Raw genomic sequence first — 20,410 nt, forward strand, 5'->3', positions numbered from 1 at the left:
GTCTACCATGGGTAGAAGTAGATTATTATGACTCCGCTCAAGCAACAAGAAAATATCGAAGGGTTGAGCATGCCTCCCGACGAAACTCCTGGATCGGTAAATGCACTGATATCATCATATACGGTGTTAGAGGGACCATGCAACGAAGTCTGAGAGTGAAGAACTGTCGCGAAGTTATTGCAAACCACTCGCTGAATATCTTGGTGCTCTAGAGGATGTTCCATGAACTCTGATAGCTTGTGGGGGCATAAAGTCGAATCGAAGATGCCACCTTTTAGCGACGCTTCTGTTCTGCTATTCTAATGCGTGGCTTTTCGGGGGAGTGCACTTTAATGTTCTCGCTAACGGCAGAGTAAAGCGATCTGAGGATAGCCAAGGCAGCAGCCGGACGAAGACGTAAGTAGGAAGTAAGACCAGGCATATTGGAGTCGCGTGGGGTGTCAGGACAAGTAGATTCGCATCTGGACAACAATAACGTTAGCGCTATCCCCTCTCCGAATCCGAGGCCGTACCTTGGATTTGACGACTCCACGACACATAGGGCAAAGGGGTCGCCCCTTGACCCGAGCTTGATCGAGTTGACTGGACGGTATGTGCTGCTCAGCGCACCAGCGGCAGAGTATCGCGTGACCACATGGAATTGTCACGGTGTCCACGAGTTGACTCATACAGATCTTGCATTCGAGATTGACGGTCAAATCTTTGTCTTCTTTGGGTTCGGGACGACCGTCCGTCGTGTCATCGAGGCCTTTGGGAGTTGATGACCCACGATCACCGATGCCATCGTCATCCAGTGAGTGCTGTCGGTGACTTCCATGGACGACACTACCAGTGCGCATACTGCTTGTGTATGCTTGCAGCTCTGCCAATCGTTGGATCCGGACATGATCTTCTGGCGTGAGATACGTGAGGTAATGTGGTGCTCCGATTGCCATCCCAGGACTAGAGCTTGTGGCAGTCGCCACGGCCGGCACTCTGGGCACTTGAGATGTCGAGAGGCGACGTGGGAGTTGCGGATTCGTCTCACCAGCAGGGCGCGTGCGTCGGCGTGCTGTGTGGCCGACAGATGTTGCCTGCTGCTGCCCCTGCACTGCGCTTGCGGTGGAAGAGGAGTTCTGCGTCCGATGGTGCCGTCTGGGCTGGTTGGTCACTGGTGAAATGGTCCATTGCGGGAATGGCATGTAGGGATTGGGACGGGCGTACGATGGTGGAGAATAAGCAGGCCTATATCGCACACCTCCGTAATGCTGATTCTCTAAAGGCGCGGGAGTATTAGCCGTATCTGGCGGTATCATTTGGTAGGCTGATGCTGTCACATTGTGTGGACCAGGGGGCTGCACGTTGGATCTTTGCTGCACTGCGACCTGGTGACTATTCTGGAACAACGATCCCGGTGGTTGAACAGGAGCCGTCCGTATATGAGAATAATTGTGTCTGTTGAAATCGGCGACGTATTGCGGATCCCAGTAACGCAGGCTGGCTTCTTGGTGGCTTCGATTGTGGTCGGTCAAATCTCCCCACAGGGCATTCTGGCCTGCTATAACTTCCCCGTGGGTATGTTGGATCCCTGTATCCAGCCCAGTTCTTGTGTCCTGGGAACTGGGTGGCGGTAAGGCGAGGTCTCCATCGTGTATCAAAGCAAGGTATTCATCAGCAAGTGAAGTTGCAAACGGATTGGTACTCGAATCTTCAAATTATTTAGCCTAATACATTGGCCCCAACAGAGGCAACGAGTACTCACTTTGACCGTCGAAATGAGGATTCGTGGAAGCGTCAACGGCGCCTGATGCGTTATTTTGTGTGATGACTTGCGGGTCGAGAGTTCCATGGCTGCTGGGATCCCGCATGTTTGAGAACGCTGAAGGCGCCATATTGCTAGAGTCCCCGAAAGCGAAACGAGGTGAATGCACATCCATGCTTGAAGAAATCAATTGATAGCCTGAGTCGCGGGTGTACTGCGTTGCGGGTTGATAGGTCAGTAGCGTTTCGCTCAGGAGCTGCAAATGGTTTAGAATCCTCGTGATCCCCTGATGGATGGTGTGCAGTTCCTCTCGAAGATTATCGATGTTATCGTGGCGAGATTTTCTGCGATAGGAAGATCTTGTCGGCTCTAGGGAGACGGAAGGAGGAAGGGTGGAAGAGATATCGAAAGACAGACTGCGTGCGTTGGCACTTCCAAGATAAGCCTCAGCAGGGTATTCTGGTTGACTGTGAATGAAAGCCTGCCAGCCGGGCCGGCTAGGTGAAGAGTGAAAACTCCAGTATTCTAAATCACAAGAGCTCAAGCCAGTGAGTAATTGCTCTAGTGAATGAAGTAAATCAGGCAATAAATACACTAAACAAATATGGTCAAGCGACTATAAGCGAAGCTGCACGTATAACCAAACGCAAAGAACTCAAGGAATTAGTGCATGAACGGGCTGACGAGCTTGGGTATGGGGGGAAAGAGAAGACGGACCCTGGCACTTCCAACAGTACCTTGTAGAAGCAGTTGTGGTATGCCTCGGTGTGTTGCTGGCATTTGCAGATGACAAGATCCTCCCATAAGAAGCACTCGGATGTACGTCCAGACACGAGCAGCAGACAGGTGAGCTCAGGTGGAGACAGCCGATGGCATGCTTATGGATACAACTGGGATTGTTTGATAGAGGAACCCAGGCTAACATGATTCAAAGTAGTTATAGATGATGTGCAGATGGGGACAGATAGCCTTATTCAACCAGATTCTGGCGTCCTACTGTGACAATGTCAATATTAGTCACAATACAGAAGGCGGACACGTCCCCAGTGTCTTGTTAAATAAAGTGAGAAACATTCGATCATTCGCCTAAGCCCAAGGATATCAATTGGCTGGAAATCATCTTGTGGAGCAGTCTTAAACGGAGCTCGGAATCAGGACCCTTCAAGGCCGGCAAGGCCCTAGGAAGGGGGAAAGAAGAAAGCAATAAGGAGGACGGGGGTGAGGGAATAGAAAGAAGAGTGAAAAAAGAGCCAAGGAGTCCCAAGAGGTAACAGAAGTTTTGCCCTAATACTGCAGCCAGCCAAGTGAGGACTAATAATGGTTGAACAACATGCAATAGCAGGGCAGGGTCTCCCGGAGTTATTCGATACAGGCCCGTGGATGTTGCCTGAGCAGAATCCTTGATAGTAATAGTAGCCAGGCAGGCGCCAAACGGAGCTAAAGTACAACCGCAACCCACAAAGGATCTTTGACGTTTGGGCAACGTTGACGAAATCGAGACCGTACCGACCGTCCAGCGAAGTCGGGAAGATGCGCCAAAAGTTGGGTCTGCACTGCGCCGCATCCAGAGAGGGACTGGGGAGGGGAGAGAGGGAAAGAGAACCTTCAGTATTAATAACGGATGATGAGGGGGAAGGCGAGCAAGGAATGGACAGAATCATAAACAGGACATGTTCAAAGCCGTCCAATGATCAAACCCGCCAACTGTGGCGGGTGGCAGGGAATTGGAAGCGAGAGGAGCTCCATAAAGCAACGAAGCTCCTTTGGCGGATGTCACCATCTATCTGACCCCGCAGGATGATTGATCAGAGAGAGTTGTATGGCTGATCTTACTCCATAGACACGTAAACTAGATATCCGGAATCTGGTATGTATGTAGGTGGATTATTAGCCGAGAAAGCGACGAGTAATGATCAATTGATTGACCCATCCGAGTTATCCGTGAGCTTAGTGCTACATATTGGAGTCAGAATCACTTCAAGGGGGATCTAAAAAATGAAATGATGATGATAAGACTAGACGGAAAAAAGAACTTGTAAGGAAGCTGCTACGGAGCAAGAGGAAGCGAATACAGGGAGTAAATTCCCGCAGCAATCCATCGACGTCATTCTCGCTCCCTCCCATTTCTCCACTGAACTCTATCATCTCATCCTGCTCGGATGTTTTTCCCACGGTTTCCAGGCGCGAGACAGTTCATGTGATGATCTGTTATCTTTTTGAGATTCCTTGGATCACACTGTTCATATTTTGGTAAGCAGACTCGCTTCTCACGAGTCCTTGATAAGCACACGCAATTCATGAGGAACAGGCTGTGGCTGTCCGTGCGGCATCTGCATCCAACCGGCTTCTCCAATCCCATCGTACCCTCGGTCACAATTAAGCCAATGTCCAGCTTCACCATACCATTTGATGTGGGTAATGGATCTGGGTCTGTGCCAGTCACCTCTCTTAATGATTTGAGCAAGGACGATCTCCTATGTTTTCCAGCCTTTCAGATCTGGCTTTCCACCCTTCAGCGATCGTTACAGCGACAACACAACCCGTCCCATGAGTTCAGCCACAACCCCTACGTTTTACGGAAAATCAATGTTCAATCTGTTGATTACTTCAAGGGCGGCAGATTGGGGTTCGTTAAGCTCAAAGCAGACGTTTCCAATGGACATGGGGAAACACTCCCGGGAACGGTCTTTCTGAGAGGTGGTAGTGTGGGAATGTTGGTAGGAATGATAACATGTCATATCTATACGATACGAATCAGATTACTGACCATCGTGCTACTTGTGCGATAGATGATTCTCCAGCCCGACGATGTGCCTTCATCGAACGAGGATGAGAAGCGGGCGATTCTGACCATTCAACCTCGAATCCCAGCTGGCTCTCTAGCTTTCCCCGAGATCCCAGCCGGTATGATTGATGATAGTGGAACATTCGCCGGAGCAGCTGCAAAAGAGATAGAAGAGGAAACAGGATTGACAATACCCCAAGGCGAACTTGTCGATATGACCTCTTTGGCGCTGCAATCGATTTCGGAGCCAAAGGACGGAGAGTATCTCCAAAGGGCAGTTTATCCGTCACCGGGAGGGAGCGATGAGTTCATCCCCTTGTTTTTGTGCCAAAAGAGAATGCCGCGCAAAGAGATCGAGAGTCTACAGGGACGGCTGACGGGTTTACGCCAGCATGGGGAGAAGATCACATTGAAGGTTGTGCCGTTGAAAGACCTTTGGAAAGAGGCATTGCGAGACGGCAAGACACTTGCTGCATGGGCACTATATAACGGCCTGAAGCAGGATGGGAAGATTTAAGAACGGCCCAACATTGTAGCCAAAAGCCGATAGCAAGATGGGCACCAGCAGTGTCTGCTTCGTAGATTATTGAGATGTATCTATCGACACGAGTCGATTCTCGATCTTGTCTATATACAGGACGCAGCGACATACGTCAAAGCGGTGAATGAAGCGCACAATCAAAGCTTCAGCTTCTTCGCCAGTTCGATGCCCTCTGCTAATGTTCCCACGCGGGCATCAATGGCATATCCCTCAGCTTCGAGTCTCTTCAACTCGGAAAACAATGTACTCAAGGGCAGTGTGAAGCATTCGATAAACTCATTGTCCTCGAGTTGCGGTTTCGGATCCTGATTTTCAGGAAGTGACAGATCCACACGCACATGAACCATGTTCAGATTAGTGTTACACATCCCCGGATCTGTGATGCCCTCAATCAGTGTCTTGCACCACGCCTCAGAGGGTTGGACCGGGGCTTGATCACGGAAAATTGCGTGTAGTATCAATGCATCACTCACCATTAAACATGAGAGTGCTTGTCTGCTCTGCTACTCCCACATAACCAGTCTCTTCCTTGAGCTCGCGCACCGCACATTCCTCAACGGTCTCACCGGCGTCAATAAGACCCGCTGGGACTTCAATGACCACTTTGTCAATAGGCGGCCTGTACTGCTTTTGCAGAAGCAATTCCGGGCCAGTTGGCTTGTCAATGATGGTCACGATTCCCACGCCATCGACCTCGCAGCCCGGTGGCCGAGTCTAATCCAGTCAGTGCTTCCACGTAACACTACGCAAATTTTCTCGGCCATGGAGTAAGTCTTGCTGCGGAAATAAGGATAGGAACGTTAGAAGCCTTCTGCTGAGTCGCAATGCAGACTAGCAGTGGCATGATAGTGTCATAGCACCCTGGATGTACAGGAGCTGCCCCGAGCAAGTAAAAGAGATAAACTCACCTGTCTCTCTGCCGACTCCCAAGTCCTTTCCACACCATTTGGATCAGTGTACGTGGTCAGGACCAGCCTGGTCCATTTGGCGTTACTGTTTTCCTATCAAGCGGATCAGCCATACTTCGTGTTTACACCACCAAGTAATTCCGGTAGAATAGAAGAGGGTGGCGCGAACATTGCGCCATAACTTGTACGCCGCTCCAGAAACATCAATTGCATACCAATGGAGCTCGTGATAAGAGCTTTGACTTGGCGTACTTGAGATCGGATCCGGACATATTTTGGTCTTGGGGAACGTAAGGTAGTGATGCCAGTTGCTGCAGTTATAGTATATCAGGCTAAGAAGAGAAGAGGCAATTCCTCGTCCTTTCAGATGTGATGTATAACGAGTGATTTGAGCGGTCAGGCTTTCCACTGATGCCTGAAGCTGTTTATGTTCAATTTCGATGGAGCATGAAAGTATGAAGTATGGGGAAGCTGCTGCGAATGCCTTGGCCAAAAAGGAGGGGCCCAGACTAAGCCACTTTCAGATCAAGATAGGGCCAACCCTGGGATCTTATCTCATTCAAAGCATGAAGACGAACTGCCTCAAATACTGTGCTTCCGACAACCGCAGATTGATATCTTTGATCTAGACCTGAAATCCATTTCGGCTCCCTGGGATTCTTTAATCCACTTCTGCCGTACTAGTATATTGCTACCAGCGTGGTAGCAGACAGGCCTACCTAGGCTAGACTGCTTCAAGAGACCAACAACCAGCCCCATCAACACCTGTGAAGACGACAAAGCGCGACGAAGCGTAGAATAGAGTGGAGGATAAACGTCCGAGACATCAATAGGCCAACAGCTGGTTCCCTTCTTGGTTGTTCCATCGTTTGACCAACTCTACACCGTCTTTCCACTGGTTTGTGTCAATTTCCCTCGCAAGGCTGACTCGACCCAGATTGGCCCCCAACTTGGGCTATGGATCAGCGCGCATGGTGGGGATGTCAGCACAATGCGGCTGGATATCAAGATACTAGTATGCACTGGCCCTGATGCTAGCATGTACTCCGTAGGGGCTCACAACCCCTGCAAACATATAATAGGATTGTTCTTTGGGAAGAGCTACCCAGCAAACTCACGAGCATTTTAGTCGATCCATGTGACGTTCGACATGCACCGACCGAAACCATGTTCCAGACTCAGAGAAGAGGATGTTTTAGAAGAGCAAAAGCAGCCATTCGTTGAGAAATCACTACACCAGGATGAGAAAGATGGACCAGATTTTGACGCGGCGAGCGCTACAAGATCTGGATGCATTGCCACCGTATCGACGGGCGTCATCCTCTCCCTAGTTTGCTTGATATCTGGTATTTACCTCCTCAGAACCAACCAGGCAACACTGGGCGCTTCGGCGTCTATCTCTACTTTTGGAAGAGAAGCCATGGCCCTAGCGATCAACGTAATACTAACACTCTGCACTGATGGTATGATGTTCGTGCATTCCGTCTCGTTACGATGGGCCTTGTATCGCGAGGGACGCCTGGAGTTCAACACCAATATCCGTCTCTTCACCAGCTCCAAAAGATTCGGCCCGAACAAAAGGTACATCAACCTAGTGGCCCTAACTTGCCTTGTGCTATCATACGCTTCTTCATCCGTTCTGCTACTATCTGACCAAGCCATGATACTATCTAAGAATGAAGACCAATCTCCATTATTAATTAACGACACAGCTCTAGTATCCTTGGGCCTAGGTCTCGCCGGCCAGGCCATCGTCGCCGTATGGTGCCTAGTGCCCAGCTACAAGTCGATACCGACCTGGAGCTCCAACCCGCTCAACACCGCGTCGGCCGTGGTGCAGGGTGGTGGTCTCGCTCACCGTCCTGAGAGATGTATGCTATCAGTCCACCAGAGACAAATGTCGAGCCAAGAGACATACCCTATGAATCGACAAGGAAATATATTCCAATTACAGGCCATGGTACGATATATTCTCGTTCTACTGTGGTCACTCGCTCTTTTGGCCGTCGCGTGGCCCATCGCCATCGCCATTGTCTCCATGTTCATTGGCAACGCCAGTGCTGCTGGCCAGGCGTCTGAACCGTTATGCTGGAGAGTTGGATTTAAATGGGATAAAGACGCTCTTGCATGCTCTCGGAACTATGTGACGCTGTCTATATCGCCATATGCGAATGACCACAATCCTGGTTCCGCAGCCTTCTCGTACGGTGCCGAGGCTGTACTTTGTGTTCTCTTCGTCTGTCTTATCCAGGCTAGTCAGACCATCGCATTGCACTGTTTAGAGCTGCTCGTCAACCTGTCCAGAGATGAAGGCATTTGGCGACAAGCGTATAGTGAAACAGGGGAGGCCCCAGGGACACAGTTGACCGTGAATCCGTTCCGTGCAGCTGTATCGAGTTGGGAGAACGCTGTTCTATTCATTGCCAAAACAGTGCTGCATTGGATAATTGGTCAGAGCCTGATCCCTTCCGTTGCCATGGAAGACTCCAAAGACACCGACTTCGCCAAAGACATCGAATCATGGGCCTCCATCCCTGTCCAAGACCTGTCCGCTCATGTCCAGAAGCTGCCGTTCAAACGCGGATTCCAGTTTGATATGGTATACTCGCGGTTGATTATATACGCCATACTAGCCGTCCTCGTGGCTACGTTCGCAACATACCTGGCTCTAAGGCGACGGAAAGGCTGTCAGCCTGCCGCGCTGGGACATCTGCCGACTCTCGTAGATCTCATCGATGATTGGAAGACAGACCAGGAAGGCCGGATGTGGTGGGGGGATAAGGCTCCCGAACTAGAGGCCGGTCAGGTGCGGCACGCCGGAACATGCTGGGATAAGATGCTTCTTGGCCCGATATGTACTACTGCTAGATATGCCGGTGGTTAACCTGAAGCAGTCATTTCGGCGTCGATTCAACAGGTCAGGTCCGAGGAAGATGTATGGCTAAGGTAGCTATAACCTAGAGAGGGCAGAAGCAATTTCCCATTTAGCCATCAGGACTGACACGTACATGATTGAAAGCCATGCTACACCATAGTAGGAAGGTCACCATTGTGCTTTATTTGCTAACGGAGTAGATTGCCCGATTCTCCTACACGAATCATATCTAGCTCCTATATATGCCTCCGATAGAGGTCAGGTTTGAGGGTATTCAAATGATTGAAGGTTATTGAATATTCGGCCAAGAGCGGCATCAAAGGGGCTATAGAAGTAGCAGGGCGACGAGTATTCGAGCAAACTGCTCCATCTCTATTGCTTCCTCGATTTTCCAGGGGCCATACCTGTGCATGTAGGCAAACCCAGCATGCGCGATACTCCCGTGACCTCCATTGAGATACCGCAGTCAACCCTGGTCGTACCGAAAGACCGAGATATAAATATCAGTCGCGTCCTGAGACACAAGGACTCTCGTATCATTTCCTGGTGTATCATTTCCTGGTGTGCCGATGTCCTGCTTCACCCATGCCACCATCTGCGCGACCTCCTGCATATCAACTGCTGGGGAATGATTCTCCCGCTGCGATTGTTTACACTCGATGAGTGCCAAAATCCGACGACTGAAGATATCCTCCATCTGGTCATCAGTATATGCGACGAATTGCCTTTGCCGTCTCCGTGTGCTGAAGTCTGCCGTCAGCTTGGACCTATCAGCCGTCCACTGGCGTCCAGACTGAGGAACCAGATCTGCAATGGCTTGCAAAAAGGAAACGATAGAGGTGTTGACACTGGCTTCGGTAGATCTGTTCTCAGCTTCATTTCGAATCACCTGCTGTTGTTGAATAGCGGGAACCCTGAACAGTTCTTCGTTTCTTCCCCAAGGTAGATTCAGAACCGGCTGCGTCTTCCTTGCGGTGACATCTAAGATATAGTCACTTGTCGAAATATAATACCACTAGACCAAAAAGGTGTCCAGACATTAGTCCTATCAGTCTAGGGTCTTATATTTTTTTAACAGAAGTCATTAATCATTTTGGAAGATACCTTGAAGGTAAAGACGGGATGGTTGATAGCTGATGCCTGCTAGGAAGAGAATCAAAGAACAAAAGAGGAGGGGGAGTTGATATCAAAAGAACCAGCCCCCGCCCTCATCTCCCATCCTAAGCAGATATATTTTATGTCTCTCCTTGGTAGATACACAGAGTAGTACTTCTACAACATTCACTCTCGAGCTTTGTTATTGAGGCCGGGTGGGTATACTTTGAACGGGAGGAACCCACTTGTGGTTGGCCGTTGAACTCGAAAGATCAAAAACATCCTTATTTCTACTTCTGCTCAGGCCAGTGGAAGAACTCCTATCTACAACTTCACGAGCACAGTGAAGGGATCAAAGAGATTCACCTGGATCACCAGAGAACATAGAGCTGATATGCTAGGCAAAGAAGAACGAGAATTTGGAAAGGCGCGAAATTCCATCTAGGCTCAGAAAATAAGACTGGGGAGGCGATGATCAGTGAAGAAAGCAGTAGTAGATACTTGCAACCATAATAGGTACCTGAATTACAGCCCTTTTTAAAGATGACCCTGTCGTTTCATTGCTGGTAAAGCTTGATTTGGTCAAGATTCAAGATTGTGGTTGGCGGGATACATCTGAGAGATGGCTTTACAATTCACCCCAGTGTCTATATATAAAATCTTCCCCTCTGATCTCGAAATTGGTACCATAGGATAGCTCTCTTCCCAGTTATTATGTTAATACTAATATTTTTCTGGATATATCATGTTTTAGGCATTAAGTCAAGCTAAACATAGTGCTTTGCTTTACCTTTGTAACTTTGTTCTATTGTGCATCCTTGGAGATTTTATATACAAGTGGGTCCTGGATGCTTAGCATCCGTTAGTTATCAGGGAACCACAAGACTAACAAGGTTTCTGTGACTGTGAGGTGACTTTAAGTGGGTCTGATACTATGATAATAGTCCGAGAGATAATCCTTACCTTGCTGATACTTCACCATCTTTAGGTATCTCAGTAATGGGGTCCCTGCAAGAGGAGGATCTTTAATGAGTAAATACTCACTCACTATACTCCATTTCCCATCTTAACATAGCTAGAGAGGTTGGGAGATTTGTCGTCATTATTATCCACATCACCTAATTTTAGCCCTGCGTTCTGTTTCTTTCCTTTGTCTTCACCCACATTTCACCCATCTACTATTCACCACCCACAACTGGCAGTCAACCACAAGTCTTTAAGTATTAACTTCTTCAATCCCCAATCATACCTTCTTACTAAGCTTCTTTTCATAATGGCAGGAGATGTGACACGCGAGCAAGTAACATGGCTATACGAGGTCGTTACTGGAGGAAAGGACAAGCCCTTCGTCTCAAATGAGCCCGGTTCAGAAGGAGATGTTTTGGCATCATATCTTTCAGGACATGGGATTACTCTCATTCCTTGGGAAATTGAAACAAGCTCTGTGGATTCTCCTTCAGTAACATCGGTCCCGTTTATCCCATTGTCTCGTTCAATATTGCACAAGTACCAGCCTCAAGCAGATATCCCATTCACTGACTACATTTCGCCAGCAGATAGGAGCGACACCGAGGACAGCCGGTGGTGGTCTGCTCGAATCTGTTCTCGTGAAGCGGTCCGGCTCTTCTACAAGTGGGCTCTCGCCTGGCGAGGTCTCCCGCGCCGGCATACAGGTTTAATGGGTCTCTGCGGAGTACACACCATAACGTAAGTACGATGCATTTTGATTTACTCCCTGATGGTCGGTTTCTAAGGGTTCAACAATTGATGCATTGTAACTTCTAGGGTCTCTAATCCTTTCTTGCGTTGCTGCCCAACAAAGGGATGACATCCACGCCAGTGGTGGTTACTGGAACATCTGCTTTTCCGTTGAACCTGAGAAGCAAAATACCTCACAACTTCCCCATATTACTGTGGCGGCTTCCCAGCCAGTGAGTGCTAGAGACAACTCCATTTTGTACGGGGAGCTCGCCATAATCCTTTCTGTTATGAACGGTCGTGCTAAACAGCCAAAAACAGAGAATGAGGAGGAGATGAAGAATATATTTGATATGAACATGAAAGAGCTTGAGGAAACTTCCAGGAAAAGTCCAGCATTTCCAAACGAGCAGAAATTTCCGCTTCTTCTCTCTTCATTCGTGGGCCCACAGCATGCAAGAGTACTCTGTGCTTCCATGAACCAGAGGCAGCTGATACTTCGGATGTCGAAGCTTTATAGCTTCGAAAGGAAGGCAGAAGCTCCACTCGAACTGTTCACGTCCTGGCTTTTTTCGCGCCCCGCGGTGGAAACTTAACTGTGTTGAGCGCCTCCAGCTCCAGCGTCAGGGCCGACACAAATCCAGACGAGCGAGGAGGATGTCCCTCAGGAGCTGTCGGATTAGCAGAGCATTCTCTCCCCATCGATAGTTTCTGCCGATTCTTCAGACTCTGGACTAGTGGGAACTGAGCAAGAATCTCAATGTAGGCATGGTTTCCAGACTCTTTGCTAATACACGGCAGAGTCGCCGACGGCGAGAACTCTGGTCATGCCTGATCAATGACACTACACTGACATTGAAATTGCGATTTATTGGATTAATTCCAGAATTTTTCAACTATGGTCAATATTGCTGCGCAGGAAGGAGGATTCTGGCTCAATAAAGTACTTGCTATGAATTTGCAACCCGCTTCGAAGAACCAACAGCACAAATAAAGTTTTTGATGCTTTCGATCCAGAGACCTCCCAAGACTACATAGTACATACGGTATGACCGCATGACAGAGACACTGTACTGGACCCTAGTATATTGCTTTCGACTAGTAGTAAGTGAGTATGCTGAAGATAACGCAGCAAGGATACTTGCAACAAGTTAAAAAAGCAAAAATACATACAACAGCCGGGATTCGCTGGTGGTCACCCACCCAACTACTAACCGGCCGGCGTGTGGCTTAAGTACGGCTGAGCGGACGGGAAGCCCTGTTTTCCACACCCTATGGTCGTATGTACTTGGTCTGCTTCTGCAATCGATTATGAGCAACTCATCTCACGCATAAAACTCTTATAGCGGCACAATCTCATCTCAACGGTTTATTTATCCTCCTGTCAATTTGTGTTTCTCACAAACTTTGCCTCTGGGAAGGGCTAGCAATGGAGGCAAGGATGGAAGCCACTGACATCAGGATAGCCTTGTGAAGTAGAGGAGGCAAAGAACCACGGCCTCCAATGCAATGCGGGGTAAGATAATAATCAACATGTCCACACATGAAAAACTCCTCTGTCTTGCCTTGGATTCAAGCGGCATCTGTCTAGACTTATCCCCCTTGCGTGTAAGATGCATATCCTCTGGGAATAGACAACTAGGCGAGGCTTTGTGGATGCTGTCCAGTGTAAAAGTACATTTACAAGTCTCTGTTATTTATCCATGCTAGCCTGTAGATAACTTGCAGGACTTGGGGCGCAGTATGCACCTGTTGTCCTTCGTTGTGCTTCTGAGAGACAGCAGTGCTCACTCTGTGAGGTCGCTTCCGCCGATCTTTCAGTTTTAACCGTGAACCAGTTAAGGCCCTCATAATAGGAATCAAGGTCCATGCAAGACCTCATGCAAGCGCTGTGCGCAATAGCTCGAATGGCGCACAGTCACAGTCATGTGTTCTACCACCCATCGAAATTGACTGCGATGCCTGGATACATGTCGAAGCTCAGCTGACTACTCCTGGATAGGTCAAAGAATGCACATCTTCTTGGGTCACATATGGGTTTCCTTGCATAGCATATGATTCTGATTTCAAAATGCCAACCATGTATCTACAGGCATCTGAACATGGTGCGCCATAGTACACGTGCTCAAATGGGTCTTTTGCAAAAATGACTCTAATTTGAAATAATTAGCGGCTGGTCCTCGCTGCTAAATGCCATCTACAGCGGGTTCGCCCCTCGAACGGAAGCGTAGACGAGGGCTCGTCGGTGTAGCAGGACTACAATCTACAACATGAGCCATCAGCAGAGCCCATACTCGACTCCAAAAGATCAGAGAGTTTGAAAGACTCAGATAATCGACTTTAGGCCTCTATTGTGCAAATACAGACATCATAAACCGAAAGGCATCTTCTCTGTGTCCCTGAAAACCCGTCTATGCTTAAATGTCGAGTCCGATGCACGAGTGCCGGCCGAGTCAGAAATTTGGGGTATTCGAATAAAGTGTAAACATCAGACCCATGGCGGAAGAGCTATGCCCATGCGCCCGAGTCCAATCGAAAGGAGAGATGCAGTCTTGCAAGAGGGGTCCTGACCGCCGGTTCGAGCAAGAAAGCTTCTCTTAAAATGAAAAGGCGAAAGAAAGGAACCCAATCCAGTGGCTCCCTAACGACCAGGCGTTTGCTGTCATAACTTCGTGTGGGAAAAAAAAGAAATTGAGTTGGATGAAGAAGATCTAAAATGGTTTTAGAGTTTTTCGATCTCCTCAAGGCAATTTTTGAACTCGCTCCAGTCCTTCATGATCACCTTGGCACCGAGTTCCTCCAGACGCTGGGACATCTCAAGCTTCTTTTCATCACCAGGGTAGCTGCCGACGTAGCCAATGACAGGAATACCGGCGCGGATGGCACTCAAAGCACCAGACTTGCTGTCCTCAATGGCAACCACTTCTTCAGGCTTCTTCTTGCACACCTCAAGGGCATGTAGGTAGATAGCAGGATCAGGCTTGGAAGTGGGCTTGGGAAGGGAGCTAGCAGCGCTGAAGATGAGGTTGTCATCGAAGTATTTGTCCTGTCCAACCTTCTTGATGGAGGCTTTGACACGGCGGAGGGCGGAGGAGGAGACGACAGCAAGGTCATACTTCTTGGACTCGAAGATCTCCTTCAGCTGCTCGTTGGCACCAGCGCAAGGCTGTGCCTTTTCGTTGAGCTTGCCGATGACCTCATCCTCTTCTTTTATGACGTACTCCTCAAGCTCTTCCTTGGACATCTCGAACTTGTACTTGGCTTGAAGAGAAATCATCATCCCGCGGAAGTTCTGACCAACGAAGTCCTGAATCAGCTGCGCGCCGGTGTAGCGATCAGGGATGTTGCGCTTCTCAAGAATCTCGTTAGCAAGATCCGCGCATGCTTCGAAGGCCAGCTCTTCTGACAGGACAAGTGTGTTGTCACAGTCAAAGAAAATTCCCGTAATCTGCAGCAATGGTATCGTGGTCAGCAACTCTGTCGATCCATGATTTCATGCAAGGTAGGGAAAACAGATGACTAACCTTAGGCATGGTGATAGCTGAGCTTAGAGTCTCTGTGTTCTAGAAGTTGTGAGGAATTGTGTCAAGATGTGGTGAGTTGAGGTTTTGCAAGAAGTCTGCTAGAGGAGAGATGAAGGGAGAGGAAGTGGGTAAAAGTAGCCGTAAAGAAAGGCAAATATGGGAGCTGTTTGGGTTAAGCGGAAAGGGAACGAATCGTTGGAGTGGATTGGACCGGGATAAAGTAGGACGCAAGTGGCAAACATCAACGGGCTGCGCGCATTCCTTAAGTACCTAGTTTTGGGAAGAACGTTTGAAGGACAGTGAATACTAAGCTGGGAAGGGAGTGAACCCCCCATTCAATACACCGGCAGATTCCAAAGGGCTTGAAATCAACAGAAACCTATGCCCGTGTTCAAAGTATTCACCTATCAGAGCTCGATTTTCCACATATGATTCTCTCCGGGCTGGAGCGGGACTGGTGGGGTTCCTGAGACCTGAGGTCATTCCATGACGTTACTTTGGCTGCTGCGAATAATAATATGGCGGCCAGTCCTGATAGCGCCGAGGGACGGGGGACTATCGTGGGCTTTGGTCACTGGGCCAGGACGCTAGAGGCGGTCTGCTAAGCCTATCGAAGCAAGCACCCGCTGCCATTCTCGTTTCAGTAACGCTCAGTTTCTTCGTTTCCCCTCTACCTAACTTGATTTAATCCAATGATGCCTGTGGATGGAAAGGCACGGAAAGCCACTGAGCCGAATCGAATATGTAGATCGAGTCCGCGTTGCCTCAGATACATCGCCTAAGGCTATTCAGACTTTCGTGGCTTGCCAAAGTGGGGCTTTCCAAACCCGTTGTTCCCCTCTTTTTTTTATGTCCTTTTCGATGGCTTTCGAACAGTTCCGCGATGAGGTCTGATATTCAATATTGTACCATTTCATGTCACCAAAAGGATTTCTAGTATGAATACAATTGGGAAAATGATGAAAAGACCAAGTTTGGAATTTCACTATTAAGAGTGCTTCTATCTGCAGGCGTGTAACTGGGGGTGCCTCACAAACATACATGATTCATGCGAGGGGCTCAAATCGGTCAAGATATCCCAGGGTCAAAGATCCAAGCACTGCACTCTACTGGGAGATGAAGGTTAAGAGAGTGTGGCCGGTTATACCTAAGGAAAGTTCATCTACAAAAGCTGCTGATATTGGTCTTCTGTTATGCTTTACTTCGTTTGGTCTGGCCGTGCTGAAATAACTCTGGCCTTCCCATGCCTGTTATTATTGTAACTTGCATGCCCCGCAGTCCTGAGAATTTAATCATTCAACAGATTGAATTGGTAGCACACGGTCCTGCTTATTACATAGGTACTTGGGCCCCTAAGCTACAAAATAGTAGGTAAGCCCAAGGTACCCAAGATACGTTAATACTTAAGGTAGGTAGGTACCTAGGTAGGTATTATCATTGTTCTGGTGTGGTATATACACGACAAGTCATTCGAGCAGTCGGGCAAAAGAAAGAATTAGCCTCTTGACTTGGCGAAAATTCCTTCGATGCTGATTGGCTCATACCTGCCCAGCTAACTTACATCCAATCAGTCTGGTTAGGCTCGTCCTCTTCTAACGCACCAGGGAATTGATGTGGGACGTACCTCTCATGCAGTACAAATCCAGCTTTTCTTGTTATGCTCTGAAATATTATCCTGGGACCTCATTATTGGTGCTCCTTGCCATTTATCAAAGCCCTACGCTTTGTTTCATCCTGCAAGTTTCTGTCTGCATTTCGCTTCCCGGAAATAGAGTCAATGTCAGAGAACACGGGAGGTCGTTCCGACCAATTTCCTGTGTCCGTCTCATCGCTTCACTTCCCTTCTGCAGCACAATCAATTTCTCAGACTTTGTCGTCACTGCGTCGATCAGCGCTGTCTATTTCCAACCGGCTTCGTTCGATTGAATCCGATGCTGCCTTCGTTGCAGAGGTTGCCGAGCACTACAGATTGCCTCTAGTTGCTAACGAAAGATGTGGGAGTTGGTACATTTCGCCGGACATCAAAGCTGGTAGTGCCTATTTCAAGAGCACGGACGGCCATACCGGTCAGTGGGATTTTAGTTTCCGTAGACTGAATCTACAAATATTGCCACTTGCTCGGCAACATGGGGGGTGAGTGAGCATTAGCTATCATTATTATCGCCCCGCTGATGCTTGGACTGATGTTGACTAAACTGCCAATAATCACTGCAGATGTATTATTGTGGATTCAACACGTCGGGGTAAATGTAAGTTTGCTTCTGAATTTCCTGTTCGGTGCGCAGCCTGGTCTTACCGGGCGCAGTGATGCCTGATGCCTTGTCTAAGACTGTACCAATATGGTGCGCCGTCATGAATCGTGCGCTTTTCCCATCCGATGCTGCATATCATGCAGTACAGCTTCCGCCGAATTATCTCGGCGCCTCGGAGGAGTCGCAGATTGAACGCCGAATTGATGGTTTCGTGAAATCGCTCAAGGTACTCTTTTCCGTCTACCATCACTGTACTCTTTTAAGCCCAGCAACTTTAGATTGACTGAAGGTCCAGGATCTCAAACTGGATCTGGATGATCTCAGGCAGCAACTTGGAAAGCCTATTCGGGTGGCATGGGCCAATCGGTCCTATTTTTATCCTACCGATCTGCACAAAAAACCCGACTACAACCTTTTCGTTCTCTGCTCTGCGTCCAAACGTGTTCACGGAGCAGAAGTTTCGGAAGGTGGCTACATTCAAGGCGCAGGGGATGACAGCGAGGGCTGGGCCCAGGGGTTGACTCCGCCAGTCTTCTGGGCCCACAAAGCGATTCTTCTGAAGACGCCCGAGGAGGATTTGCCCGAACTGGTCGAAGAACTGGTGAAAGAGCATCGAGATCAGGATACTGCTGAACAAGCCACATTGGTTGCGCCTACTCGGAACCTTTATATCAGTCAGACGAACGCCAGTATTAACGACTGTGGTCTCTATGACCTCGTAATCGATTGCAATGGCAGACCTGAGGCCTCAGAAGGAGACCCAAAGCGCCTCAACCTTGGATGTAGGTTGTCAAAACTGGGAAGCCGCGACTTGAGACAAGAGCTCGATAAGGTTCGAGCTTTTGTCAGTTCTCAGCTCGCCACCGATCCTTCCCGATCACTCCTAGTTACCTGTGAAACTGGTAAAGATCTCTCCGCTGGTGCTCTGCTTGCTATCATGTGTCTATTCTACAATGATGATGGTATGCCACCCTTCCGCACATTTTCTTGTCTTCCCTATTGCTTTCATCACCTCGTTTCTCATTCTTTCCTTTTTCTAACGGTTCTTAGGATCGTTCACAACATGCCCGGCGAGGCGATCAATAGACAAGCAATTCATACGACAACGTCTTGCCTGGATACTGTCATCAAAACATGATGTGAACCCGTCGCGTCCTACGCTTCAATCGGTCAATGCATTTCTAATGGAACGGCCGGACTATTAAGACTAACAGATTGCATCTTATCATTAAACCCGGGTGTGGAACGCTACATATCATACAGGATCATTCTATTTACTCATTTTCGACGGCCTCAACAATAGCACCAGCGCTTCCTTGATCAAGGCCATTCAATACCGCCAGATCCTCCTCACCAATCTCAAAATCGAATACATTGGCATTAGCCACAATCCGCTCAGGCGTGTCGCTCTTGGGCAACGGAACCCATCCTTTTTGCAGCGCGTAGCGTATCAAAATCTGTGCCGTCGTCCTTTCGTACTTCTTGGCCACGTCGACCAGCGTTGGGTCGTTGGCTTTATAGTTTCGCACGAGCGGGGAATATGCTTCAACGACAATGCCATTTCTCTTGCAATATGCTTCAATGACTCGCTGTTGGCACCAGGGATGAAGCTAAAGGGCGCATAAGGTCAGTGTACCTCAGGTTCTGGCCATAACGAATCTGAATCTACTTGAAAGGGCTTCTCGACCATAGAGCTTACCTCAATCTGGTTTACGTGCGGCGGCCAGACCTTGGCATATGCCTTCATCTCCTCGATGTGCTTCACCCCAAAGTTGCTCACACCGATGCTCCTCGTCTTGCCTTCCTCCAGAAGCCTCTCCAAGGCCTGCCAGAGCTCTTTCCGACCGGCCGAACCAGAGCTTGAGCTGTGGATGAGGAACAAATCCACATATCCATCCCGACCGCCAATCTTCTCGACGCTTTCTAGTAGCTTCTGATACGTAGCTTCGGGGGACCCGGCTGGGCTCAGGATTTTCGTAGTAACGAAGACGTCACTGCGAGGGATGCCGCACTTGCGGAGAGCTTCCCCGACCTCCTTCTCGTTGCCATAAAACTGGGCTGTATCAATGTGACGGTATCCTGCTTCAAGGGCTCTCAGTGATGACTGAACACATTGGCCGGTGGGAGAGCGGTAGACACCGAACCCAAGGCGGGGGATTTTGACGTCGGAATTGGGAAGAGGCAGTAAGTCCGTGATGGTGAGTTTTGAAGACATTGTGTTTGTGTCTCGACAGGAGTCAATTGATGATAGAGACGGAGAAACTTTGCTCGAATATATTCAGTTTCTGAAGCTTATAAGTTGGCCAGAAGAGTGACTCAATGGCATGGACATGGAGCGGGGAGAGGAAGATTTGGTAGGCGCTGATGGTCGGTGTCCAGCCCCTCCAACTTGCCCCGCCCCGTCGGTCTTGGTGCAAATGATATCATTTCCTAGGCTTCTCAGGTGATTACCCATTATTTATTACTGCCAGTTGAACTAGGCATTTCTGCTTGCAGGCTTAAATTATTTTCCCTAGAGTGACTGTATCCTCATCTTTCTAAGGTACACATCACCTCGAGATATGAAACTTTGTCCTTCAGAAGGCACCCTAAGCCCTAATACATTTTGAGCTAGAAAGGTACGGTGTCCAGACTCCACCCTGTCATATACATGTATCTATGCGAATCTTTGTAACTGCATCAATCAAGACGGCCACATAATTGAAGAATGTGGCATCAATGCTTTGGGTCTTTCCCTGTAAAGAGTAAAGTCACGCTGCAATTCTCCAGATGTCCTGTCTCCATTCTATCCAGATAGTACTTCGATGAGGTCTCGTTACGGCTCATTAGGACCAAGTGGATTTTGAGAACAAGCATACTGCCATATCCTGGGTCGTGTTTGCTTGGATCGCGGATGAGAGGTATTAAGGTCTCCCGTGTAAAGGGCACACCTTTTAAGTTTCGTAACATGTTAGCAAACATTGACATCAGGGTTTTCTATATATCATACAG

The 20,410-nt window shown here is 48.6% G+C and overlaps 8 protein-coding genes and 1 non-coding gene across 9 annotated transcripts; 3 read left to right on the plus strand and 6 right to left on the minus strand.

Annotated features, from left to right (window-relative positions):
* Positions 1 to 440: 440 nt before the first annotated feature.
* AFUA_5G08230 (C3HC4 finger protein) lies at positions 441 to 1,916 on the minus strand (the record flags this gene model as incomplete). The annotated part of the gene is made up of 2 exons (XM_748720.1): positions 441 to 1,687; positions 1,742 to 1,916. The coding sequence occupies 2 exons, from the start codon at positions 1,914 to 1,916 to the stop codon at positions 441 to 443; spliced, it is 1,422 nt and encodes a 473-aa protein (XP_753813.1).
* A 2,025-nt stretch (positions 1,917 to 3,941) lies between these two features.
* AFUA_5G08235 (putative NUDIX family hydrolase) lies at positions 3,942 to 5,043 on the plus strand (the record flags this gene model as incomplete). The annotated part of the gene is made up of 3 exons (XM_001481455.2): positions 3,942 to 3,991; positions 4,050 to 4,458; positions 4,531 to 5,043. 3 exons carry the CDS (start codon positions 3,942 to 3,944, stop codon positions 5,041 to 5,043), a joined length of 972 nt encoding a protein of 323 aa, XP_001481505.2.
* Positions 5,044 to 5,204: 161 nt separating this feature from the next.
* Positions 5,205 to 6,247, minus strand: AFUA_5G08240 (MutT/nudix family protein; the record flags this gene model as incomplete). Its single annotated transcript, XM_748719.1, has 4 exons — positions 5,205 to 5,443; positions 5,541 to 5,781; positions 5,976 to 6,068; positions 6,191 to 6,247. The coding sequence occupies 4 exons, from the start codon at positions 6,245 to 6,247 to the stop codon at positions 5,205 to 5,207; spliced, it is 630 nt and encodes a 209-aa protein (XP_753812.1).
* Positions 6,248 to 6,457: 210 nt separating this feature from the next.
* AFUA_5G08250 (uncharacterized protein) lies at positions 6,458 to 9,314 on the plus strand. The gene has a single exon (XM_748718.2). It carries the CDS (start codon positions 7,126 to 7,128, stop codon positions 8,857 to 8,859), a length of 1,734 nt encoding a protein of 577 aa, XP_753811.1. The 5' UTR covers positions 6,458 to 7,125; the 3' UTR covers positions 8,860 to 9,314.
* Positions 9,315 to 9,316: 2 nt separating this feature from the next.
* On the minus strand, positions 9,317 to 11,614 carry AFUA_5G08260 (uncharacterized protein; the record flags this gene model as incomplete). Its single annotated transcript, XM_748717.1, has 2 exons — positions 9,317 to 9,831; positions 11,482 to 11,614. The coding sequence occupies 2 exons, from the start codon at positions 11,612 to 11,614 to the stop codon at positions 9,317 to 9,319; spliced, it is 648 nt and encodes a 215-aa protein (XP_753810.1).
* Positions 11,615 to 12,809: 1,195 nt separating this feature from the next.
* Positions 12,810 to 12,925, minus strand: AFUA_5G08265. The gene has a single exon (XR_013344517.1). It is a non-coding gene; the product is annotated as a ribosomal RNA (ribosomal RNA).
* Positions 12,870 to 15,732, minus strand: AFUA_5G08270 (HAD family hydrolase). Its single transcript, XM_748716.2, has 2 exons — positions 15,168 to 15,732; positions 12,870 to 15,091 (listed from the first exon to the last, which is right to left on the minus strand). The coding sequence occupies exons 1-2, from the start codon at positions 15,174 to 15,176 to the stop codon at positions 14,366 to 14,368; spliced, it is 735 nt and encodes a 244-aa protein (XP_753809.1). The 5' UTR covers positions 15,177 to 15,732; the 3' UTR covers positions 12,870 to 14,365.
* Positions 15,733 to 16,944: 1,212 nt separating this feature from the next.
* On the plus strand, positions 16,945 to 18,624 carry AFUA_5G08280 (initiator tRNA phosphoribosyl transferase family protein; the record flags this gene model as incomplete). Its single annotated transcript, XM_748715.1, has 5 exons — positions 16,945 to 17,300; positions 17,382 to 17,416; positions 17,473 to 17,645; positions 17,715 to 18,381; positions 18,470 to 18,624. 5 exons carry the CDS (start codon positions 16,945 to 16,947, stop codon positions 18,622 to 18,624), a joined length of 1,386 nt encoding a protein of 461 aa, XP_753808.1.
* Positions 18,625 to 18,693: 69 nt separating this feature from the next.
* Positions 18,694 to 19,634, minus strand: AFUA_5G08290 (aldo/keto reductase family protein; the record flags this gene model as incomplete). Its single annotated transcript, XM_748714.1, has 2 exons — positions 18,694 to 19,029; positions 19,119 to 19,634. 2 exons carry the CDS (start codon positions 19,632 to 19,634, stop codon positions 18,694 to 18,696), a joined length of 852 nt encoding a protein of 283 aa, XP_753807.1.
* Positions 19,635 to 20,410: the final 776 nt, after the last annotated feature.

Source organism: Aspergillus fumigatus, chromosome 5, assembly GCF_000002655.1.
Source record: "Aspergillus fumigatus Af293 chromosome 5, whole genome shotgun sequence".
NCBI classification, from domain to species: domain Eukaryota; kingdom Fungi; phylum Ascomycota; class Eurotiomycetes; order Eurotiales; family Aspergillaceae; genus Aspergillus; species Aspergillus fumigatus.

Excerpts from the sequence above, each read along its gene's own strand:
- AFUA_5G08250 (XM_748718.2), top strand. The coding sequence starts at position 7,126 with ATGCACCGACCGAAACCATGTTCCAGACTCAGAGAAGAGGATGTTTTA.